The 27,151-nt window shown below is 29.7% G+C and overlaps 2 protein-coding genes across 3 annotated transcripts in view; one reads left to right on the top strand and one right to left on the bottom strand.

The window, feature by feature from the left end:
- The first annotated feature begins 4,077 nt into the window (after positions 1 to 4,077).
- LOC103314564 (uncharacterized protein) overlaps positions 4,078 to 27,151 on the top strand; it is a 29,999-nt gene continuing 6,925 nt past the window's right edge. Inside the window, exons 1-3 of one of the 2 annotated variants that reach the window (XM_064354851.1) lie at positions 4,078 to 4,191; positions 6,582 to 6,918; positions 16,934 to 17,083. In XM_064354851.1, the coding sequence (XP_064210921.1) occupies positions 6,588 to 6,918; positions 16,934 to 17,083 (481 nt within the window). In that variant the 5' untranslated portion in view covers positions 4,078 to 4,191; positions 6,582 to 6,587. Of the gene's footprint in view, positions 4,192 to 6,581; positions 6,919 to 16,933; positions 17,084 to 17,123; positions 17,358 to 27,151 lie in introns of those variants that run through there. The other variant, XM_064354852.1, reaches the window with a different exon arrangement.
- Positions 9,228 to 13,989, bottom strand: LOC135265430 (uncharacterized). Its single transcript, XM_064354919.1, has 8 exons — positions 13,507 to 13,989; positions 12,605 to 12,693; positions 12,211 to 12,345; positions 12,101 to 12,151; positions 10,336 to 12,050; positions 9,892 to 10,286; positions 9,751 to 9,840; positions 9,228 to 9,559 (listed from the first exon to the last, which is right to left on the bottom strand). The coding sequence occupies exons 1-8, from the start codon at positions 13,553 to 13,555 to the stop codon at positions 9,357 to 9,359; spliced, it is 2,727 nt and encodes a 908-aa protein (XP_064210989.1). The 5' UTR covers positions 13,556 to 13,989; the 3' UTR covers positions 9,228 to 9,356.

Genomic DNA, 27,151 nt, shown 5'->3' with positions numbered 1-27,151 from the left:
GATTTTTTATTGTCATCGATAAGGATCGTCTGTGTAACAAACGAACAACAGAGGGAGCAGTAGTTATGAATGGATGATTCACGAAACGCAGGTGTGCTTTCGCTGAAATTGCTTTGTCGCTTTTCAGTTCAGCTGATTCATTTTGAAGTCATCAAGAAGAATGATCTCATTTGTCACTTAATATTTAGAGCATCTCCGCTTTCTAATACTACAGTCAAATAACTCTTCAAATCAATATTTGGGGGATATACAGGGTGTCTCAAAATTGACGCCCGTGCTTTTAGGGTTTGCTTCAGAAGACTAAAACAAATCGAAAGTTAAGAGTGGAAAATTGTCCGATTGTCCTTCGTTATCGAGTTATTGATAAGAAACTAAAATTTAAAATTTAAACATTCAATTTAGGCATATGCCCTAGCCTCTGTAGCGGCATTGCCTCATACACACCTCTAACTTATAATCGAGCTTTTAACAATCGACAAAAACTGAAATGTAATAATGTAGTAATATCGTATCATTTTAAACATACAAAACCGAAGGAAATTAATAATACTCCATACTCCTCACTAGACAGAGTGATTCAAAGAATTTTAACATCGCTAACATCAACTAATAAGTTATGTTGCTCAAATAATTGGAAATCAGCATAATTTACATTATGCATTATTTACATTTTTATCAATAACTCGAAAACTAAAGGCAATTGGAATATTTTTTATTCTGAACTTTCGATTTGTATTAACCAACGGAGTCAAATTCCCAACGCACGGGCGTCAATTTTGAGACACCCTGTATACTGGCTGAATGACCCACCCCTTCTCTCCAGGGTTACCTAATATATTCATATAACTTTTTACTTCATAGTGCAGACAATTTCGTATACTTTTGATATAAATTGCTGTGAAGAACTTTGAATTAAAGAAATTTTTTCAAGTCCCCAGAAGAAAAAAAATGTTATTTTTTTGTTACCTGTTTTATGTTTTAACGAAGATTGGAAATACCCATCGTTAGTTCTGTTGTAGTAGGTTTTTTTTTTAATTTCCTGCGATGAGAATTTAGCGAGATAAGAGCATAAAAAAAGAAATCGTGACGTTGCAATCGCCTCTCATCATAGAATCCTCTATCACTGGACCCTTTTAATCACCAAGTACCTGACCGATATTTGAACATTTTTCACACATGTTCCACAAAATCAAAAATTAACTAATTAACTACTTTTTCTACTAATTTCTGTTTTAAATCTTGTCTTGAACTTCGCGAAAACATCTAATAAAAACTTTTGTTTAATTTTGATAAACTCTGTCAGTGTCACAAAGTCAAAAATCATTTAATCTTAATATTGGACCAAATGTTGGATAGGCGGTTATGACGTCATAATTTTATCTTTAAATCCAAATAACTTGAGTTAGAGAGTAGTTACAGACAAACGGTTTTCACTACTGTAATAAGCATTTTCAGTACTATCATTTAAGACAAAGTTGTTTTTTTAAGTTACCAATGCCTTTAAAATTAATGGAGTAAGGGTTGTGAAAAAACAGAACAAAATTAGGAATATGAACAAAAAATCTCTAGAAAAAATGTCAGTCGCATGTCGAAAAAGATGCTCTTGTATGAGGTAGAAATTACCGTTTTCTTTTGTCATTTTTTTGGAGAATAACTACTTCATATTTTAATAGGTCTGTTTTGTTGATACACAAAATTTTGTCTGTACAATCCAAAAAAAAATTTTTGCTACTTAAAAACGTTAAATTTACTCTTTTGTTCAAGGTGTGTATGTTTGTGAATCAAAAAAAAAATGGCAGAGTCACCCCTACTTAAAATGGTCAGAACAGTATTCATAAGTTTTTGCTGTCTTAAAATTACTGAAAGTCAAATATTAAGAAAAAAGTAATAGAATATCTTCTTATACTCATTACAGTTGGCTTTCGACCGATTATGTGATCGAAGTTCGAAGTTTTATGAAAGAGACTTTCCTAACCCTCTGTCTTATTGGTTTTCACTTCTCTTGGTTCTTTTCTCTGATGTTCTCTAGCATTCGGTTATTAATTACTTTTGAGTTGTAGTTAATTAAATTATCTTCTTATTTCCAAATTTTAATTAATAAACAATAGATTATAATTCAGTATCCCTCCAGATTATGGCTTACATAATTTAGACCTCTTGACCCGTCACGGTCCCATCAGGAATTACCTATTTCATGAATCGATATAATCTCCTGTGCTTTGTTAGCAACCAATTCCAGTCACTAAAACCACAAAAGCAAAATTTTGTTTGAAATGTTTTGATTTCAGCTTTTCTATAGCGATTTTTTCCGTTTTTAAGCAAGGAATCGACCGAAATCAAACAATTTTACAAAACTGTTGTTTAAATCGTCGTTTTCAACGAGAATAAAGCAATTAGAACAAAAAATCATTCGAAGAATAAAGCGATTTCAGCCTCTCTACAACAAATTTTCTACTTAAGCAGTCGTCTGTAATCAATTCTTTTCAACTAAGCTGCTGCCTAAATCGATATCATCGGTCAGGATAAAGCAATTTCAGGCTTTCTAAAGCAATTTGCTACTTTTTTATAGCTCCCAAATAACGAATTTTGTCGTTTTTAGACAAGTAATCGTCCGAAATCAAGCGATTTCGACAAAACTGTTGTTCAAATCGTCGTTTTCAACGAGAATAAAGCGATTTCACCAATTTTAAAAGTTTAGTCTTTTTAAAGTAAAGAATTGTTTGCCGTTCTAGAGCAAAGAATCAGCTAAACTGTGCTCAAATCGTCGTTTTAGTCTGAGTAAAGCGAGCTCAACTTATCTACAGCGAGTTTTGAAGCAAAAAATCGTCAGAAATCCAGTAATTCCGAAAAATGGTGTTAGATTGTCGTTTTTGGTAAGAATAAAGTGTTTCCAGCATCTCTATAACAAATTTTCTTCTTTTTAGGCAAATAATCGTCAGTAATCAATTCCTTTCAACTAAGCTGCTGCCTAAATCGATGTTTTCTGTCAGGATAAAGCAATTGTAAACTTTCTAAAGCAATTTGATACTTTTTTATGGCTCTCCAATAAAAAATTTTTGTCGTTTTCAAGCAAGTAATCGTACAAAATCAAGCGATTTTGATAAAACTGTTGTTGAAGTTGTTGTTTTCAATTAAACAAAAGCGATTTCAGCAATTTTACAAGTTCAGTCGTTTTGGAGCAAAGAATTGTTTGCCGTTTTAGAGCAAAAAATCATTCCAAATTAAGTGTTGTCAACTAAATTGTGCTCAAATTGTCGTTTTAGTCTGAGTAAAAGTGACTTCACCTTTTCTTCTGCGAGTTTTGAAGCAAAAAATCGTCAAAAATGCATTGATTTCGAAATAATTGTATTTAAATTTTCGTTTTTGCCAAGAATAAAGCGATTTCAGCTTTTCGACAACAAATTTTCTACTTTTTATGCAAATAATCGTCAGTAATCAATTCTTTTTAACTATGCTGGTGCCTAAATCGATGCTTTCTGTCAGGATAATACAATTTTAGACTTTTTAAAGCAATTTGCTACTTTTTTTAGCTTTCCAATAACGAATTTTGTCGTTTTTAGACAAGCAATCGTCCGAAATCAAGCGATTTCGACAAAACTGTTGTTCAAATCGTCGTTTTCAATAAGAATAAAGCAATTTCAACAATTTTACAAGTTTAGCGATTTCTCTCGGCAATAGCTTTTTCATTTCTTAAGCAAGTAATGGTCGGAAGTCAAGTCAAAATAAAATATAAAGTAATTTCAGATTTTCTAAAAGAATTTGCTACTTTATATAGAAATAGTTAATTGATGCTCAATAAAAAAAGCATATACCAACGTCATTTTGACGTTGAAGCAAATACTCGCCCAATATGCTTTTACTTTTAGTAAATGCTTATACTTAAATCTTTACTCATACAATTTAGAGCATTTATTTGCAAAATTATTCATACGCCCTAATGACTTTTTGCCAATAATATTTATTCAAAATCACTGAAAGAAAACATCATTCAGTTGCAGTAAATGATGAAGAAAATTAAATAAAATTGGATAACGAAGGAAAATTATTGATTCAAAGCTAATTAAAATTAAGCTCAGTTCTCAAAAATAACACAACGTTGTCTAATCATGTCATAATTATGTTGAATTGACACTTGTCATACAATTTTCTTAAATTCTGTGCGGTCGTCAGTAAGTATAGTAATTGTTGAAGGTAAGTATACAAAATCTGTTGTTCTTTTGTAAAGTTCTTATCAGCCTAAACAAACGATTTTGTTGGGTTTATTTTTATTTCTTTGGTCCCAGACAGTACAAATATTGTAACAGACTACACTCCTATAAATTCAATGAGTATAATAATTATGGTAATTAAAGTTTAGTTAATATGTAGCTATATTAAGTTTTCAGTGCCCTATTATCAATAATCAAAGACAAAGTTATTGAATTGCAAAGATTTGTAAATACCCTTAATTTTTATAATAATTAGATAGTGTAAACAAATGAATTTGCAAATAAATTTTGGTAGTAATTGTATAGATAGATGTTCATCCATTTCAATACTTGATTATTATCGATTTTTGAGCAAAATTCTGAAGCAATACAGTCAAAATTGTGCAAATAATCCGAATGAATTTTTTTTCTTACCGTCTTACTAATGAAAAAGTCAAAAAACACAATAACCTCGACAATAACCAAAGATCTATAAGCCAAAAGTGTATCTTTTTTTAAGTAAAATTTTCTGAGATTCCAAGTCTGTTTTTATTTCTATTAAAAGATTCGTAGATTTAAAAAAAATAAAAAAATAAACTTGTTTAAAAACAACTCCTAGCCTTTTTACTAATTACCTAATTATCTATTTTTGAAAAAAAGTGTATTACAATTAACTCAAAATTGTGCAAATAATTTGTAGGAAAACTTGAAATGATAAAGATTACAATAACCGAAAATCAGTCTCAAAAGTAGGTATGTCTGTTTGATGTCTGAGGAGTTTATGTTTCAAAATTAGTTGTTTTTGAGATAGATCGATGCAGAATGAAATTCTCCTATTCTTTACCATTCTATCATTTAGCGAAATAAAAATTAAAATTGATTAATTGATTAAAATTAAAACGTAACCTTAAAAATTTGAGGTTTGCTAACTTTTTTTAGAAATTCGAAAATACCAAAGAGAAGATCTGAACATTCTCTTTTAATTGAGCTAAAAACGATTTCAAAATTTAAAAAAATGGGAAATTATTGATTTTTGAATGAAAAGATGCTATTCCAAAAACTTTAAAAAAACTAACTTTTTTGGTAAAACGGCTAAATTTAGATATGGGAAAAGCTAACAAGAACACCCTTAAAATAACTCGAATAATCCAAAAATAATGTAAAAATATAGCTTTCCATCTAAAATAAGAAAGTTAATAGCCATTTGCGGCATAAAAGGAAGTGCCACCATGTTGAAAATATTTAAACAAGACCTAAAAGAATATAATAGTTGTATGGAGATTTTCAGATGAGTAACATTATTAAAATTTCTTTAATATGAGGACTAGATGGCACACCTTGTATATAAAATGAAATACAACTGTTGTAGCTATTCTGCAGTTCACTTGGAAGAAAAAACAAAAGGTTATGCGATATGTCGCTATAGATCTTGTTAAATATTCCTGAATATACAGGGTGCTCAAAAAATGGCGCACCAACTCAGTGGTACGTTATTGAGAAGCAAGTGCAGATTACGGGAAAAATGTTGAAAAAATTCCTAAAGTCATATTTTAAAAAATCTGGAGCTACAAACTTATTGTGTTAACTTCTTTAGTTTTCATTATTTTTTATGTTTTTATGTTTCATACCAGGTAATCGTTCCGTAACAAAACGATGCATAATTATTTTTAAATTTACTATCAGATTTTAGCAGTTTTTTTAATTTAAAAAAATTAAAATTCATCCAAAAAATCACTATGTGTAGATGTGCCAACACTGGGACTGGGACCTGTAGATACAGTTTTTTGAATGCCAAATACGAGTTTTAGGGACGGTTTATAGAAAGGTCTGTTTAAATTTAATTCGTTGTTAAAAATTAACAACGCGATGGACTAATCAAATTGCTCCAATTTGGTCACGTGATCAGTTAATCACGCATTTAATTACGAATTAAATTAATGACGCATCTATGAACCGGTCCTTAATCTTAGTAAAACAAAGTTTGGTTATTTTTTAGTTTTATAGACACTTGAAAAATGAGCAGTTTATTTAAGATTTCTTTTTGCTTATAGTTTCATATTTGTTATTCTTTCTGCAATTCTCTTGAGTTACGTCCTTTTTTCGTTCTTATAAATTATTCAATATCTTTGTTCCGCTCCTTTCGACCTTACATTTTTACAGTGACAGGAAAAACTAATCTAATAAAAGCTGCAACTTTGTACAAACAGTAAAACTTTACGAATCATGATTCTGTGGTTTTTAAACACACAAATTCAAGAATGAGGTAACATTAACTACTAGGTAGTAGAATATATTAAAATGGTCAGAATTTCCGGGGCGATAATATAAATTAAGTAGTTGCATATTATCTACAAGTGCCGGATACACATTTATCGCATAAATTAAAACCGCCAGTGCAACATGTCAACGAAACAGCGTGTTCGTCAGTTGGAAGCGTGCAGTCGCGAAATGTTCGGCGATATGGTCCTCCACCACCAAACTCCACCACCTCAACAATCGCTCTTCGGAGAAGTCATCCAAGCGGTACCTGTTACACTTACGATGCGCAAAACTTCGATGGAAACACCGTCAAACAAATACACGGACTACGAGAAACGACGAGCTTCCGATTTAGTGGAAGAGCTTTTGGTCGACATTTACAGCAACATCAACGGGTCTGATTACAACTCTGCAACCTCGAGCAAGTCCCATCGCAGTTTCGTGGCTGATATTAATAATTTGCACGGGAAAGGTATGTGTTTACTTAAATTAATAACAGATGGTACAATGATAGAGGGAGTAATAAAATGACAACGAAACACGCAAAGCTAGAATTTTAATTAAATGCAGAAGGCTTGATGAAATTTAACATAATCGATCGCTTTATCAGTTGAAATACACCTGCGGTAATTTTTAGAATGTTTGAGTAATTATCAATAAATGTGCTTTTGAATTTTTGTACAAATGTTTCTTTGCTATTATTTTTTTAAAACTTTTTAAGATTTTTTTTTATAATAACTCAATCATATTAATTTTGTTGTTTTGTCAAGCTTAATAAATCAAATATAATGTTACACTAGCCTTTATTGTTTGTTTCAGCACGCTATTAAAGTACTAACCAAGTTTTTTTATTCATCGCCAAAATTTATTTTTTATAATTATTAATAATACGAGTGCGAAAACACAAACTTAAAGTTTGAAGTCTGTCATTATGCAACGAACGTATGCGAGTTGCACACCTAGACACCCGAGAACTTTAAAAGCGTTTTCGTATGAGTGTTATTCAAAATTTTTATTTAAAACTTGCATTTAAAAAGAAAAAATAATGTTTTTCTATCAAAGGAGAATATATTTGCTTGCCTACTCAACAAAGTAATTCGGTAATGCCGTACAATTATGACCTATGACCATGCAGTAGTGAAAACACCACTAAATAAGACCTGAAATCAAAAAATAAAAGAGCAGTCAATTTTGAAGAGAAACGGAAGAAGTTTATAAAAGACACACAAATAAAGATTTTCAGCGTGTTTCGATTCTAATATTCTCCGGTGTATCATCCAGAAAAGTCTAAAGAAAACTTATATATATATATATATATATATATATATATAGACGTATTAACCGCCTTTACCAAGCCCAAAAAGACATATTCTCCGGTGGATACCAAGCCCGACACCTACTTACGAAGCCCGACTTCGGGCTTCGTAATTTTCACGTGTATAAATCGTTTTCCCAGCATTGGTACGATCCACAGACACGAGGGGCGCATTTTCGACTTGGCTTCCTAAAGTCGGTTTATATCTCAAAACATACACGTTTAGTTCGAGGGTTTGCCGTATAGGGGGCGTACGATCGCTGATGTATATACACTATAGATGTTCTCCCGATTTTAACCACCCCGAGACGTTTGGCGCTGTATCCGAAGCCCGTCAACGTGGCAAACGCGCATCGCTAACTAAATACATCCCAACATAAATTCAAGCAATAGGTTTAATGAGCATAAGTCCCCCGGACTCGAAAAAAAATCTATTTCTTCCAGTTTTTGCACAAGCATTATAATATTATTTTAATTATTTTTATATTTAATATACAGAGTGAGTTTAAAGTAAGGCACAAAATTCTTAATTCTTTTATTTTTCAAAAATAAAAAAAATGCAAAAACAGGTAACTTAGTATTATAATTGAGCCCAAATTTGACCTAACTGGATTAGTCATGGCGGCCAATATGGCGGCGCTATTACGTCATTATAGTTTTTTTTTAATGAAACGATATCATTTTTTTAGTATAATTGGAAGATTTACTAATAGGTCTTTACAATTGTGCTACTTATTTTACTTGTAGGTGAGCCGACCGCGAAACAATTTTTTTTTAATTTTTATAATAAAATTCATATTTTTGATAAGAATTACGAATTTCATGCGTTACTTTAAACTCACTCGATGTAATTATAGTTAGCTGTCTAGTTAAACTTAATGAATTCTTAATTATATTCTATTAACATTATGAGACTATTGGTAAGTAACTTATAAATTAATTTAGAATTATTTGTTGAAATAAATTCTTTTTTAGAAAGCAACAAAACTTCAGGCCTTTATATAAAGGCTGTAAAATCACTGTAAATTTATTATGTAGGCAGTAAATGACAACATCATCCACGAGTGATTCCCGGACAGAAGATTCCACAAGAAATGACGACTGGCTCTTCTCAGAGCCACTAATTTTTTCAGCAAATAAAAAATATTCTCACAATGCTCACACTTTAAAATAAATAAAGAGATAACCGTTAGTCATTTAACTTAAAAAAAAAAACTCATTTACCACTATAAAATAAAGGTGAAACAAGATGATAAAACAGTCTTAGTAGTAATTATCAATAAATTAATCACATTTTTTACATTTCATTTTATTATTTTGTTTTATAATTACCGAAAAGGTTGAATAATATACCATAAAAACAGTAAACGGATTGAATTAAAACATTTATTAAGAAAAATAAAAGAAATTCAAACAACAAAAACTAAATTGCAGTACAAAACTCAAAGTACAAATTATTGGTTAAATACAAATAATAGAGAAAATGCAAACCACAAGCATAAAACAGCAATTCAAATTCAAACATACAATATGAAAAAAATACAGACAATTCAAACAACTATCACAAAATAACAGTTTAAAACTCAAAGAACAAATTATTGATTACGGTATGTGTTGTACACTAATGTTTTCACTAGCACCCAATTTACACAGCCAAGAATATCATTGTGTTGAGAGATAAGTTCCTCGCATTCATGTTTCTTCGGAGCAACTTTCTTTAGAATGTGACCACGAAAATGATGCAGCACGATCCTTTTTTCTTTTTCTGACCATCGATGTCGCACAGAGTTTGAAGATTCTACATAACAAATATCATTAACATACAGTGTAATCTTTTTCAACCCCAAACACATAAAATATGATTAGCGTAAGTCTAACTATCATCACCTTCGAACTGAAATTTCGTGTTAAAATAATCATATTTTTTGTTTGTGCGAGTATAAAAATGTCCAAATGGTATTTATTTAAAGTTAAATGATTAGGACATACCACTTTTCTTTCCAAGAGGCTTATTCTTTCCTCCTGCATTCTTTCTATTGTTATTAGTGTCTACTTCCATTTCTGAATTATTTTCTTTTTCTATAAAACAAACACCATAAACGTAAAACTTATTGTATATATTATAATTACCTTTTTTCTTTCCAATACTTTTATTCGTATTTTCTGTTTTCTTTGAATTCCCATTAACATCTTCTACTTCTGCATCTGCTTCCTGTTCCATGTTGCTACTACATACTTCCTCTTCTAGATTTAATTGTTTTGTGACTGTGTTTGTATTATTTTCTGCATTTTCGTTTTTCTTTTCTTCTTTATTTTGTAATGGAGCATTTGCCGCTTTTCTAAGAACTTTTTCTGCAAGTGGTATTGCTTCATCTGTTTCACTTTCTGATTCCGAACTGTAGTAGATATCTCGCTCTAATTCAATCTCATTTAGACTTTTTCCTTTAAACTGTTCGCCTTTTCCTTTTTCTAATAACAAAAGAATCTTAGCCACTTTGGCCGTCTGGTAAATATCTTGCGGTAATCTACATAAATATGTAAAGTGAAATAAAATATTCAAAAATAAAATATTACCGATAGAATTCTGCATGTGTTTTTTTAGTATGACCCATAAATGTAGCAACCTGTTCCATTTCATTGTCTTCCATACTCATTAGTTGTAAAGTCGTAGCAATATGTTTTCTAAATCTGGTAGATGTTAAAAGATTAGGATTTTTTGCTCCACAACTAGAAGCAAGTTTTCTCATTACGTTGCTTCCATTCATCCATCTGTCTTGAGATCCAGGATTTGCAAATAGGAAAGGATTTGATGTTGGCACAATAGATGTTTCGGTTCTGATTTTAATTAGACAATCTATAAATTTTTGTAGTTTTATGGAAAATAAAATTGGAACTGGTTTAGAGCCTTTGCCACCAGTGACCACTCTTTTAAATCGTTTACTTAAAATTTGTTCCACCGATGTGAGAGAACGCATAAATGCTTGTTCACCTTCAATAACCGAGTTCTTGTCAGCCGAAATGTATGTTGCCAATTTTAAATACTGAACATCGCCAACACGTTTTCGATTGAACATTATTGTTAAAGCCAAAACACATTGTGCTAAAGTTTTATAATTTTGTCGCATATTTGTTTTTCCCTCATTTATCAAGTTATTATATGCTTTGTCCGCCTGTTCACTAATAAACGTTTGTAACGTTAAAATGTCGCTTGTTAGAGGTAGTTCTGTTGGTTTTTCCCAATGTTTTTCTTTTAAGTTTTTCAAAGCCAAACTTGAAAGCTCATTACACCAATGACCACTTATTAGTTTTTTCAGTTCCTTGATTTCTGTTTTCTTTTCTCTATCATCTTCCCATCTTAAGTTCGGCAAATGTCTCTTCTCAATGACAACTTTTAAGGCTACGTCACATAAGATTTTCAAATTAGTGCCCATATGCAACGCAAGCGAGGGTGCCTTGAACATTTTTGTTTCGGCATTGTAGCCACTTATTTCTTTAGCTGCCGATACCAAATGCCTAAAATTTTCAGGCTTTAAAGCGTCAAAAAGAGTACAAATTGTTCTGTCCATTAATTTTAAAGCAATCAATAATCTGGCCATTTCTCTTATCTTATTTGAAACAACGGTAGCAATTTGTTGTCTTTTGTGTTTATTTAATAGCGTTTCTCCATACAAACAAATTATTGAATCATTTTTCGCTACTGCACTAATCTCGTCTGGACGCATTATTCCAAAAACTTCCTTTTTCAGACGAGATTTTTTCAAAAATTCATCATTTTTTACGACAAGTAATGATGCAAAAGTTTGAGATCTGGCTAGACAATTTTTTCCAGGCGTCGCTTCGTCTGGAGGGCGTTTTTTACAACCTTTGACATGCTTATACAAAAGTTTCTTACTAAAGTAACCTAAGCAATATGTGCAAACAAAATACTCAACATCTGGGTTTTTTGAGGTTCTGACAGGATTCAAAATCCCTTTTTCATTCTTTAGATGAAAGTATCCTTGCTTTCTTAATGACTCAATTAGAGCTAAACGTTCTTTGCTCCGAGGTTTAAGACTTTCAAGGAGCTGCACTTCTTTACTCTTTTTGTGGTGTCGAAGTAGATGGCGTGTAAAATGGGTGCTAACATCATTAAAACAAATAGGACATATTGTTGGCCTTTCCCTAGCAGATTGCTTCTTAATATAATCTTGGTTTGGCTTTTGAATACGGGTAAGAGAATCATTAAGAGCATGTGGCTCGGTTTCGTTACAAGGATTTTGTTCAAGTGGACTGCACGTATCTTTTGAACACTGAATATAATGGAAATTAAACACTATTTAAAATAATTAATTCAACCTACACCAGGTAACGAAGTAGGATCTATTTTAATTTGATCTTGAGATGTGGTAATCTAAAAGTAAGTTTCAAAGTCATAATGACGAAATAAACCACAATCTAATAATTATTTACCTGCTTTAGATATGGAATATCAGGAGAAGGCTGGGCAGAATCTGAATCTGACCAATTAAAATTAGTAGTTGGATGTTTATCAGGAGGTACATATTCACTACCAGAGCTCGCAAAATCTTGAAAACTGCTTGTGCTCTTAAAAAAAAACATTTAATTTTTCCTTCAACAAAATTTCAATTTACTGGCAACGATTAAATCTATTTTTTTTAGAAAAACTTTTCAATTTTTAGGTAATGTTTAATTAATAATAATTATTTAAAAATATTACAGAAAAAATAAAAAATAATTTAAGCATCACGTATTTAATAGAAAAAGCTAATTTTTGAGTAATTTTTAAATTAAACAAGATTATAAGTTTGAAAAAACTGCCTATAATTGTTCCAAAAAAACTTACACTTCTTGATTCTGAAGAAGGTGGTCTGGAGTATGTAGACCTTTGACGTTTAGGTAAATGAGTAACTTCACCCACGTCTGTCACATGTGCTGCAACAATTTTGCGTTATCCAGCGTTGGGCAAAAGTATGAAACCAAGCGTTTTGTGCCTAAACTATGTACTCGACGAAAGAACCAATTACTGCATTACCAACTACTTTGAAAATGTGATTATTTTTCAAGAATAAATTTTTTTGAAGCTATTTTAGTTTTCGAATTATTGAAAAAAATGTTTTTTGTCAAATCGCACCCTGCTACGGTGATTTTTTTGGTAAAAGGTTATGCTCCAAAAATAACTTCTAATTTAATAAAATTAATTTTAAACCAGTATTTTTTCTTAAATAAATTATTAAATTTGCCTTCCAAATTCGTACCGAAGCTTCGAATTTGGCCGAAGTGGTTGTATCCCTAGATGTTTATGTTTGCGAAAATTTTGGCGAATCAAATTAGTGGATCAAAAGCATCAATGGATACAACCACTTCGACCAAATTAGAATAATCTTTGGAATGATTTCAGGCCGGAAGTTCTATAATTTATTAAAAAAAACATTGATTTAAAATTATATTTATTAAAACAGAAGTTATTTTTAGAACATTAGCTTTTACCAAACAAATCGCCGTGGTAGGGTGCCATTTAAAAAAAAATTTTTTTTGAATAACTCCAAAACTAAAAGGAATTTCGAAAAAAATTATTCTAGAAAAATGATCACATTTTTAAAGTAGTTGATGATGTACTAAGTAGCTTTTGCGTAAAATACATAGTTTAGGCACAAAACGCTTGGTTCCAGACTTGCCCAACGCTGTATATTAATAATTATTTATCTAAACTTTGGCGTAAAAATGGTAATAAAGATGCATAATTACCTGTTTCATTTTGAGCAGCTAAACTTATGAGAAATTTAGTTCTGTCCATTCTGGTAGTACAAACCAACACACTACACTAAGTAAACTCTCAAATATGTTAAAAAAAGTGCATAATATTTTCTAGAAACCAGATAAGTGCAGCCCTATTGAAGATTTGGATATTTGTAATTTTATTGAAAGGAACTGCGTACTAGGTAAATATTGACAACACTGTCGGGCTTCGTATAATGCGCAAAACCTCCTCAGAATATACAAACGGGACTCATATAGTAAGTAATACATAGTGGGCTTTGTGAAAGCTGAGAAATATGTTTTCAACTGTATATTGAAAAAACTTACCCCTCTGCGGTTGCGCATAATAGTTTTTAATTATAGAATGCTTTCGTGCAGAATATACAGCTCTAAGTACAAAGGAAAGCCCGGGCTTCTTAGTGTCTATAGAACATACTGGGCTTGATAAAGATAGCTGGGTATGTATATATATATATATATATATATATACTTTTGTTGTAAATGATCTGTAAGTAGTTTAATTAGATATTTGCCACTTTTTATTTATATTTTAATTGTATTTAGAATTTTAGTAATAAAATGAAATTGCTCAGATTCATTATTTTATTTTTGAATAACAAAAGCAAATCAAGTCGAAAATTGTATTTAAATTTGCCGCCACTGTTCGTAGCGCCATCTAAATACGTTTTACTTTTAACAGAAAAATTCGAATAGTTCTAAAGATTTGGGAATACAAATTATACATTGAGTGGTCATCTCAACGCAATCTGTGATAAAATCTTATAATTACAATATCCATGATCAAAGTTACTAATTATGTGCAAGATTTCAAGTTGATTCCGATATTCTTTAACACTATATGGACCTTACAATAGTTTTTCATCCGATTTGGTGATTTTTTGACTTGGTCTAGATTCTAGAGAATCATAAATATGAAAATGTGGTTTTAGAATGTTCTTAGACGTTTAAAAGGTAGAAATAACACAATTTTAAATTAAATTGTATATTTTTGAAGAAATAGCGATCAAAAACTAATTAAAAGCGGGTGAAATATACATAACGATTTTGCAATTTTCGGGCAATTTTTACAAAACTTTAAAACAAAACATCAAAACAAGTAAGAAGAATCATATTGATTATTTATTTTTTATTTTGCATTTTTTATATTTGTTTATTTTGTTTATTAATTTTTAAGCGTATTTAAATAAAAATTTGCAAAAATGGTTGAAAATGACAATAAATAATGTAATTTTTGTCCATTTTTTTTTGAGTTTTTTGTGAGTTTTTGGTCTGTTTCTAGAAATTTTATTTAAAGACACCACTTTCGATCAATGTATCTGATATTGTTAAAAAAAGTTAGTTTTTACTTTAAAAACGTACTCAAATATTGCATAAAGGCAATTTTAACATGTTTTTTTTTATTTTTTTCTGGGATTGGTGGAATTCTGTTTCGAAGTACAAGAACTATTTCACTAGTATTTGCGAAAACTAAGTCGGAATTCTGGAATTAGTTGGAATTACAAGAATAGATTGGAATTAATCTGGAAGTATTACGGATTATTGGAATAATCAGAATTTTTATAATCCTTTATTAATAACTGAAATTTTCGTGGACTGTTTTTGGGAATAACGTTTGAAAATTTTTCAAAGTAAAATAATAGTATATTGTGATACAAGTTTTATAAGACGCATTTTGTCGCACGCACGGATTAGGACACGACGAACGCAGCGAGGAGTGCCATAATAGAGTAAGTGCGCCAAAATGCCTTATAAACAAGATATCATACAGTATTTTTTCTACTTTGCTCTTTTTGTTCAAAAAAAAAATTATTTCGAAATTTAAGGAATTTTGTGGCAGTTGACATCATTTGCGCACAGGCCATGAAATGAAATGAGTAATTTGAATCTTCATTAGTTTAGTCGTACAAATGTATTCTAAAAGCGTCCAAGAAGTTTTGCAATGAATTCCTTAACAAATACGGGCTTTGTGGCAAATACGTAGAATTTGAAAATTGACCGATGGATAATGAGATCTCAAATTATTTACTTGTACTGGCTTTTGAAGTTATGTTTGCACATTACTGGAAAGGTGTTTGAAGGGGCTTTAAATCAGGGATGGTACAAAAGCCTCTAAAGGTTCGTATTTGATTAGTTTGATTAAATTATGCACTTGAAACAGGTGCCGATTGACACTGACAGTTCTCTCAAATAATTGTCAAAAAACTAGGTTGGCAACATTATCCAACTAAATAACTCTGGTTTTTAGTGTAATTATTATAGCACTCCCTTGTGTATTACGATACGCAAATAGCGTATCGTAATGACCTCAGTACGAAAGCAAAGTAGAAAAAACATTTTTTATACTTATTTTTTACCAGTGTAGCAAGTTTTTGAAGTAAAAAAAATTCCAATAAAAACCAAAAAAATTTTTTTTGAAACATTTCTTAAGACTGCGTCTAAAATTAGTTATTTTTTTAAATTAGATCCTCATGATTTGCCAGATCTTGTAATAACACACTTTACAATTAAAAAAAACAGTTGAAATTCATTTTTTTGTATGTTTCACAGAATACTATAATTTTTTATATTTCAAGGTCATTCAAAAAAAGAGTCTAAAATATTTTTTATTTTTCATGTTCGCACACAAATCCAAAGTCATTATACCTAATTTAAGAAAATAGAAGAACACAGTTTAAAACCCACTATGAGAAGAAAATATACAGGATAATTCAAAAATCTTTCTTAGGTCTCTAAGAAGTATATCACTAAATCAAAAGTTTCTATAACAAAAAAATATTTAGGTCTTTTTTGACGAGATATACCTGAAGAGCTTTTTTTCTTCGGATTAAGATTATTGCATTTTAGATCATATTTTCTTTAATTTAGTTAGCGTAAAGGGCAGACCTTGCAACATCAAAAATACCAATTTGTGATAAACAAAACATTTAACAAACTTTTATCATTGAAAACAAAAAAGAAACAATTAAAACGTTTGTTACGAGAAAAATATACAAAAATATAAAAACTTAATATGAATGGAAAAAATCTGAATTCATTTTTTCACTTAGCTGAAAGTATTTTTATCACCATTCGTAAGTTGGTGCGACACTTTTGAATGACCCGGTATTTGTATTTTCATTAAAAAAAAGGTCTAATAATTTTAAGATTACCAACGTGTTTCAGAGACATTGAAATAAAAAAAATCGAAAAACGCATTTAGTTATAGAATAGTATTTACCAGTTTTTTTTAACTTTTCTTATTTACTCTCTTCCGAATGATAACGTTTATTTTATCCAAACTAAATTTTCCCATGTTATTGTTTGAAAGTGGTTTTACTTCACTGAATAAACTTTATCGTTCCTTTTCAAAACACCTGAGGATAGTCCTCCTGTAATAGCTTTACCTTCTTTGCAGATGCCACAGAATTATCATCTCTTATTAGTTATTTGGAATACCACGTGGGGCGCGCTGGGAGTGTTCTGATACGGCAACTGAAGCGCCGCGACGCTTTGCGTCGTCAACAAGACGCACACTCTGACGTCATAACCGGCCAACTTCTAAAACGTGAGTACTAAAATCAATACTAGTCAGATTCAAGCAGACTAGATGTGGTGTTCCCATCACTCCATCTCTATCCTTTTTGATAATTGAGAAAAGGATGAATTTTGAGTGCAGGTATTATTTTTCTGTGTGAGTCGGTCACATCTGATAAATCAGCCAGAGAGTGCAGTTTGTATATAGCGATGAATACGTGCAGAACATGTCCTCATGAGCGGGTTCTTTAGCTCTATTAAAAACACAGCTGCTTATGCTGGTTCGATGGTGCAAAGGGGGACTGGTAAGTTTTGCAAATTTTGAGTAGGAATAGAATTTTTTATTTGATTGTGATTTATGAGGTGACATTTGAACCGAATCGAATTTTTTCCATCTGCACTATACTGTAAATATCGTCTACTTCTTTAATTATTTTTGAAAAAAATCTAATTGGAATTGTAATTACCTATTCGTAGAATAAGTAAATATTTAAATGAACATTTGAGTCTTCCGAGTCATGACTTATCGTCCTCTTGTCTTCTGTTTTCCTTGGTTACCCTTCTCATGTGGTCACTGACCCCAAAAAAGTTTAAAATGAGTTTTTATCACATAAATTACTAGCCTTTGTCACAATGTACTGTAAAATTTATGGGCTTCATTTCCAGTGAACTAACAAAATTATGACTACAAAGTAACCTCATCGTTCTGTTTTACATTTCCAATTTTCTCTTGCTTACGGAAAAAGTTACAAATAGAAACCGGATTTTTAGGAAATCGAAAACCTTGTTAGAAATTAGGTATTAAAAACTGGTAATTTAGGATACATTTTTTATTAATCCCTACTACAGAAAAAATAAAAATTATTGCAATAAATTCCATTACCAAAACGTACAAACAAACAACACCAACTAGGTTTTGTCAAAACGTTTAAAATTATCTGTTACACAAAAAAGCTATAAGGGAGTTAATTAACTGTTAAAACTAAATATTGTTCTAAAATTTGCTGTTATAAAATTAATTTGTTTTTCCGTAAGAATTCATCTCTACCTAGAAAATGAACTCACTGAATGGAAATACTCGTACTAAAATCAGGCACCTCTGTATTATCAACATTTTTTCATTCAGTTAACATTTTTGTTTTTAGTAAATTTTATTTTGAGAATTTTTTATATAGTTTGTTGCTAACTAATTTTTCCACAACTCCTAGACTACATTTTACAAAAATTTACACTCTATTTACAAATTTAATTGCTTTAGCAAGTGATAGGTCTACTGTTTCTAATTTTGTTGTGCTATTTACTAAGATTTCAGAGTGAGAAAAAGATTCATTTTTCAAAGTGGCTTGACTAAGGGGCTTGTGCATCTTCAGATGAAAACAAATACTAATAAACTGAAACATGACATTCTGAATAAAAAATCAATGCAGCAAGAGACTGAAAATCTAAAAAAAAAAATGCAATACAAAATAATAAAAAAAGTAAGATTAAAATTCATATGATCTAAGTGACTGAAAGAGCAATAAATTAAAAAAGTAAGAACATTAAAAAATTGGCAAACTAAATTTTATAAGAAAGTGAAACATCAAAAAACTGAAATTTAGGAAATGAATTGAAATAATGGAAATTGAGAAACTAAAAAGCTGAAATACTGAGAATAAAATCAAAAACTGTATGACTGAAACACTAAGAAACTATGAGATTAAAAGACGCCTGAGAACACAAAAAAATAAGAAGTTTGTGAATAGTTGAATAACATGAAAAAGTTAAATGCAAATCCTAATTTTTGTTTTTGCTTCCCAAAGATCATTAAATTGTCTAAATAACAACGTAACTTTTAAATTTTAAATGTTCAAGTTAATAAACAAAAATATATAAATATTTTTGACCTAATTACCTAATTAAATACATTTTTGAGTTTAGTGAGAGAATCTTGCGAATCAACTGAGTTTTTGCTAAAAAACTCGCAAAATGTTGAGTTTGAACACGAACCAAATGCGAGAATCAATCTTTCAATCCACAATTTATCCACGTTTTTTGAACCTGAGGGTAACGGAAAACTTAGAAAACTGCAAAACTTCAGACAGTTTGACCGACATTTATGTCTTAAGGCCTTATGATTGGTCTGTTTTACAATTGGCAATGCAATATTCCTTCGATATTCAATGACAAACGCCAATCAATCGTCTTGCAATTTTTGTGCACACATAAACAAGTAGGAGGATTTTTATATTTTTATTGGTCAATTACTCATTTCTGGGACAAATGAGACACCAGTGAATCGCTTTTAGGGCCGGTATTTCTGACAGAATGGGATTTCGCTTTAGATGCGAATGAAATGGTCGATTCTGCTTAGTTTTTGAAATAATTTGATTTTTTTTTGACGAAAATATACTTTTCTTTTTTCATTTATTACACAAAAACTAGAGATCCTAGAGAAGTAGGACTTTCACACAACAAGTTAAAGTCTACACTGTCGGTTTGTAATTATTATTATTATTATTATTACAATAAATAAATTTTCAAAATAAAAATTAACAATAGTCGAACACAACAATTTTAACACACTACGTAAATAATTATTTTATTCCAAAATCAAGGCTGATATACACATTTTATAAAATACAAAAATTGTTTAAAATTAAAAAAATGTTTAATATAGAATTAAAATACGCATATTTTCAAAAATTAAAATTGAAAACGCTGGCAAAGAAACTTTAACGCTGAGAAACTAAAACATAAATTCTGAATAAAAAACAATACACTAAAGGCCGGTTTACAGAAAGCGAAATCAAGATTTAATTCAGAATTAAACTAATTCCAATTAAGTCGCCATTTAAAATGCATTGACAAATATCAAGTTAGTCGCGCTTAAAATTTAATTGCAATTAAAATGTTCTGTAAACCGACTCTATGAGACTGATAAGCTAAAAAAAACTTAAAAGCTAGAATAAAAAAGATAAAAAAACAGTAAGATTAAAATTCTGCAGATCTAAGTAACTGAAAGAGTGATAATTAAAAAACTATGTAAGAACATTGATAAGACAAGATAGTAAAACTACGAAACATTGAAAAATTAAAGAAATAAATAATAAGAAATATTATAATGAAATTAATAAACTAAACTCTGAAATACTGGAACCCTCAGAAAGAAAAAATCAATAGATGTAAAATAAAATAATTATGATATTAAAAAATTTGCTGATTTTGAACGAAATATTAATAAAAAAATAAAAAAAAATCTTATTTTAAATTCGGAAGGTTGAGCACAATTGTATGATTTTTCAAACTCATTTAGAATACAACTATTCAATTTATGAATTTAGGAAAAATAAAAAGGATGTCAAATAATTTCATTTTTAAAAAAACAAATTTCGAGTTTTAAGAAAAGCTCTTAAAAATTACGTGTTAGGAAAGTTTCTTAAAATCAGGTCTTTAGTTATAAAACACTGTATATTGAAAAATATTACAAGTGAACAGATATTGTGGTTAAGTTTAAATTTTTATTTTTGCAAAAATCAGTTTAAATAAATGTCTTTTCGTACATAATATAATAAAAACAAACAACTTTTTTTGTGTAACAAGTGTTAAAGAGTGTTTTGTTCTACTCCATATAACACCTAAATTAAATATCTTTTTAACAGTAAGTGTAGGAAAAAAGTTAAAAAGTATTGGATATTAAATCATATGACAGATACAAAGTTAGTTACATGGAGATGAGCTGCAAATTATTATTATTATCAAAGAGAGATAAAAATCCTATATGTTTTCTAAAAATAATAATTATTATTAAAAGGTGTTTCCAATTTATTTGTCTTACTAATTTGATTTTGAAACTTTTTTTTTCTTATTTTCGCCTTGAAATATTATTGTTATACTCCTCTTTTGTCAAAAAAAGAAAAAAAGCAGTTTGTTAGACAGTATAATCAATCAAAATGCATAACAGAATCATAATCAGGGCTTTTTTGTCTATTAAAATTTTGTTGTTTTAAATTTGATTTTAAATCTTTTTGTATTACATCTTTGTATTCTCTAAATTTTAGAACTTAATTTAAAAAATTCAGAATCAATACTAGTTTCTTTTACAAAAGAATAAAAATGGTAATTTACCAAAAAAATATCTAAATGATTGTTCAGAACTATAGTGTTTCAAAAATTTAAAAAAATAAGCCAAAGTCACACTTTCTTTTGAAATTGAAAGAATAAAACTAAATAAAGCTGAATGTTTTTATTACGTAATCTATCTAGAAATACATTTCTAAAAATATATTTAGTTGCGTGTTCTTTTATTTTATTTTTGTGTTAATAAGGTGATTGTTGTGTTTTATTGAGTTGTAATTTTTGTCGACAAATTGGTAAAAAGTTTTAAATCTGTAGACCATCCAGTACATTAGATTAGAAATTGCAGAATTTGATAAAAAAGTACATAAACTGATTTTATTATTCAGTGTGTATTGTGTTCTTCTAATAAGTAATTTGTCGTAACCATATTTCAAAGGCACGTAGAAGAATAAAGAATAGCTATAAACTTGAAGAAAAACGTAAATAACACCTTGTATTTATTTAACAAAAAACACTGCTAAAGTCTTCAAAAATAACCTGAACAAAATCAATTGTGTTTTCTCCTGGTATTCGCTCAGGGCTTTACCTCTCCGCGGGAATAAGTTAACGATAAAAATGAAAAAGTCATTTTCTTTGTGTATTATGTGCTTATTCGATTTGCCTTTTTGTGTTCATTTTAAAGAACAGACTGGTACGAAACCATGCAAATGTTCAAAAATCAATTACAGCTGTGAACGTGTGTTTGTTTCGTTTAATTTAAAAAAGTTACGTTTTGTTTGCTTGAATAAAACTAAAATTGAGTTTATTCCGATCGTAAATTAACGTAGTTAAATGTTGGCAGTAAAGTTTCCCCCAGTCTTTACCCAAACTAGTATTAACATTAATCAAGTTCAATAAATGCCCAAGTAGAAACTTTGATGTTTGATTAGTTAGAGAACGGTTATTATTTCAGCCACCGCTTCCTAATTATCATTACAAAGGTAAACATCTCTTCCTAAAAACGCAATTTGTTCACCAACCAGCATGAAAAATGTTTACTTGTTAGAATTACAAATGGGACAAGCTCCGGATTAAGCGATACATAATGCAGGATAAGCGTTTATCGATTTGTCTGCTGCTTACTAATTGGTGTAATTTACCTACATTTATTTCAAAAGCGTCAAAACGTTATGGAAAATTTTACTATACTTTCGTCTCTGAATAGTTATAGCATCGTATCGAGTTCTCTATTGTCTCCGTATCGATTTGTAACTTTTGTTGTTTAATTCATAACAGAAAATCGACTTTATCTTCGCCGACTCCCACAGTTTAATTTCACTGAGGGAAGTTGAGCTAAAGGTTGAAAACTCGGTTGAAAATAAAACATCTCGTGTTCCCTGTGTTATTAGAGGATTCAGTAATAAAGCCAACACCTGACGTAGGTTGTTTATTAATTAAAATGTTAAGCCATTATGAGCTACCTTGCGAGGGTTTAGATATTCCGTGTCTACAGGGTCTGTCTGGGATTACTCAAACACCCAAAGCACTTTAAGTTGTTTCAAGTTAGATATGCTACCTTACTACGTTTATAGTAGTGATATTTCTGAGGAGAAAGTCACTCTTAAAAGTGTGTACACTTTTTCATAAATACATTTGAATTTATTAGTAATTTTAAATAATAGTGATAGGATTTGTTTGATGTTAAAGACTTCCTTAACTTTTGTTGTGCAGAAAACAAGGTGTCCCAGCGAGTTGGAAAAAATTGTATAATAAATGACCCTTAAATATCCTCATTGTCATGAAAATTGTAACACCAAGAAGGAATAGGAATTTTTGGATGAAACTTGGCACAGATGTAAAATTATTAGCAGGTATTAAATAATTAAAATTTTAACCTTTTAATTTGCTGGTAAAAGAGTTTATGTGTTAAAAACTCTTTTACCAGCAAGTGCTGTTCTTCAATTTTTTTGGGTTTCTGACAAGTGATATTTTTTTAAATTCGTTTAGTTTTAAGTGTTATGGAAACGAAAATATGCCTAGAGTACGACAAAAAAAATTACCAACAATTAAACAAACTTTAAAGAAACACAATTTTTGAGAAACGAATAAGTGTTTTTTAATTTAGAGAAATTGCTATTTGTTTGAATAGTAATCCAAGTACTATTATGCGATGTTATCAGTCATTGATTAGAGAAGGTTAAGAACAAAGCAGAAGGAGCAGACTTAAAAAAAGTCCAAAATTGCCATCTTCGGATTATGGCAATATTTCAAGTACAAAAAAAATTTTTGACCAATGGTAAAGTTCGAAGGTTGTCGTACTTCACTCCTGACTGTTTACCATCGAATTAGGTCATTTGAACTGCTTTTTGTTGGATTTCCTAGGTATGGGAGAAATGAGCAAAAACACGGCTTAAACCTGACACACCAAAACTTTTATTTGGAAACACAACGTGTTTCAACCACAATGTGCTTATCCTCAGAAGAGAATATACACTGTAGACATTGACCACATTATGGTCGAAACGCGTTGTGTTTCGAAATAAAGGTTTGATGGGTCAGACTTAGATATACGTTTTTGCCCATTTCTCCCATACCAAGAAAAAACAAAAGGAAACAGTCCAAATGACCAATTTCTATGGTAAATAGTTCAAAGTGATAAAAAATGACCTTTAAAACCAACCATTGGGCAAAAATTTGTCTTGTAATTGAATTATACTCCGAAAACGACCATTTTGGACTTCATTTGTTTTTTTTTAAGGTATGTTTTCCCTTTCGCGCTATTCTAGGCCTTCTCCTATGACTAATAACATTGCTTAATGGTACTTCGATTTCTATCCAAACTACTAGCAATTTCTCTAATTGAAAAACCCCTATTTGTAGTCCAAAAACCTTGCCACTTTCAAAACTGTTTAAATTGTTAGTAATTTTGGTTTTGTCGTCCCTAGGCCCAATTGCGCTTTTAGAACACTCAAACCTAAACGAATTAAAAAAACACATAAAAAGATAGTCAAAAAAGCAAAAAATTAAAAGAATAACACTTGTTGGTAAAAGAACTTAAATCTTAAAAACTCCCTTACCACTTGATTAAAATCGTTCAAATTTTAGTCATTTATTACTCGCTAATAGTCGACCATTTGTGTCAAGTTTCGTCAATAAATTCTAATTCCTTCTTGGTGTTGTAATTATTATGACATTGAGTATAACTGAAAAATAAATATTTTCTTACAAATCTTCTGATACTAACTCACTGCATCACCTAAAATTATTTTCAAACATACAGACTGTTTCAGAAATGGACAAACTTATATTTTTTTAAACTTATGTCCCTAAATTTACCTTAAATTTTATTGCATTTTTGGACGTAACTTTTAAGACTGATGACTTAGATCTAAACTTTTGTTGATACAATCTGCTTAGTTTGTAGAACAGTAATTTAATTTTTTTAACCAAAAAAAAAAACAATTTATTACACAAGAACTAAGAATCCTAGAAAAATAAAACTTTCACCGCTTTAAACATAAAAGTCCAAATCTAAATTGTATTAATTATTTAGCGTAATGCAATTAAGGACTACAACTAAACTACACTAAAAAATAGGAAATTTGTTAAAATTTTTATAACTTAAAAAAGTTAAATGGAACACCTATTTTTTGATTGTTTTCATAGTTGCACTTTTCTGAAAGTTTTTTTAAATTATTAAGAATCCACTTAGACAAATGAAAAAAAATTATATTGAGATAAGGAAAAAGGTGCTTTTCTCAAGATGGTATAGTTTTTATGATAGTGTTCACAATTAATTATTGTTTAAATATTATCACCAAAGTTTAATTTGGAAAGGGCTGATATTATTACAATTTTTTTACAGACCATAAGTTTTAACATTTTTATTACAGATTATACTATTTTAATAAAATTATTCCACAATTTAAGATGAGATGTAACTCATTATTTGAATAAAGGAAAAATTATATTAATTTTGTAATGGCAAATAATTTTTTATTGTTTTTTATAGTAGATACCTTACCAAAAAATAAATAAAAAATAAAAAAACAAAATGAAAAATTATCGATACACACATAGGCTTTCTACTATTGCTTCATTTTGCAAAGAGTAAAGGTTTTACACAGGTAAAACCCTTAGAGTCTTTTAATATTTACTAAAAAAATAAAGAAATGTTCCTACTATCAAGGATTGAAAAATGTTCGTTGTGGTTAAAAAAACACTATAACAGTCGACATTTCATGATATCTACTAAGCAACGTTAATGAATAAAAATACTTACTAAAATTGTTTCTAGCACACTTTTTTACTTAATTAATGAATTTTAATTATAAAGAATCAAAAAAAAATTGAAAAAGTCATATCTGTAGACAAAAATATTAAATAGTTAACTTTAAACGTTAAATTCTTTGAGTTATAGTGAAAATATAGGTACTTTTAACAGACTCATCCCGTATTTTTTATAAATGTAATAGCTGTTTCAAAACTATAAGAACGCCAACTTCACATTTTAACAAACATTTTTTTAATAAGATTGTATTGAAAATTGTAAAATGGTTATTATCTATAGGGATTAGGTCTCTCATTAAAAGTATAATTTACACGTAAAATAATATCGGTTTTGATTTACTTTGGGATTTTTAGGCGTGGCTTGGTAAGATCTTGTAAAATAAGCAGACTGAAAAGAAGCTAAGATAAGAACGTCAATTTTGATATACAGCGTGGTTCTTAAATACAAAATTCTACCCATGGTAGTATCAAATGAGTAAATACTGAGAAAAATAGTAAAAAAACTCTTTGGATAACCGTTTCCAAAAGAATTTTTTTTAATCATTTTGGACATAAACCATTCGCCACTAATGATAATTACTTGATGACAATGTACTTGATCAATGCAACAATGATGTTTGTGTACTATCGATTTTCTTGATGAAAACGCGCATATTTTATTTTAATACAACGAATTTAAACTCATGGGCGCCCTAAGTAGCACGGATTAAAAAATTTCTACCTCTACGAAATAAAAACGTAAATATGGTACAGATCGTCTCTATTTATCCTTGAAAAGCTGTGAGAAAATTTTGTAGGTCTATTTAAGAATCACGCTGTAGTTATGTAACTTTTGATAAGTTTTAGAAACATTAAAAAAAAATTTGCTTGAACGCTAGAGGAAGTTAATTTTTTGTTTAATCTAGTAAATTTTCATCTTTTAATGAAATTATATGAATGAAATAATTGCGTTTCTAGGTAATAACGAGCGTAGGTATTAAAAGCAAAATTAATGTCATTTTTAATTTAATTTGGTGACATTTCACAAAAAATCAAATCACGTTGCTTTGCAAATTTGCTTGATTTTGGGTGAAAGTATAAAAAACTAACTGAGTTTATGGTTTGACATTTTCGGCCCTGTTTTATAACTTTCGGTGCTAGTTTATGACAAAATGTTGTTCCTTATGATTATCGACTTAATTTCGTAATTTTTTGTTTCTTTATGATTTTAGGTTGATTTTGTTTATTGTTGACTAAACTTTGCTCGAAAACCACTTAAATCCACAAGAAAAAACCGTTAGTTTGAATTTATTTTTTGGCGATTTGTTCTCTTTCGGAGAACATTTGAAAAAAATAACAGAAAAAATAGAACATACTAGAGAAATGCAACAATTATGAAGCCTTGATAAGCCTAGAAACATTCTTAGTAATAATGACAAATAGGTAAAAACACCATTTTCAAACAACTAGTAGTTATTATGTAATCCAAGCTAAGTTATTATTTGATAAAATTCAAGCTCAAGAAAGCAAAAATGATGCCATTCTCAGCCCACCTGAATGATTCTTCGGCCATGTTTTATCAAAAAACCGAATTTGTTTAACAAGCGTAATGTTTGCCCAAACGAGTGAGCGCACTGCGCAGCGAACTTTTTGCTTATTATGCAAGTTAAACTACAATAAGCTTCTCAAATTTTTCCTAATTCTGTCGTAAATTGAAAATTATTCGCACAATTTTATTAAAAATAAAAAATAAAACAACTCAGTTACCCTTGACCATTAACAAGTTGCGTAA

Source organism: Tribolium castaneum, chromosome 2 (genome assembly GCF_031307605.1).
Source record: "Tribolium castaneum strain GA2 chromosome 2, icTriCast1.1, whole genome shotgun sequence".
Classification (NCBI taxonomy): Eukaryota; Metazoa; Arthropoda; class Insecta; order Coleoptera; family Tenebrionidae; genus Tribolium; species Tribolium castaneum.
The sequence above is the reverse complement of the archived record's forward strand: the minus strand, read 5'-3'. Positions and strand labels throughout refer to the sequence as shown.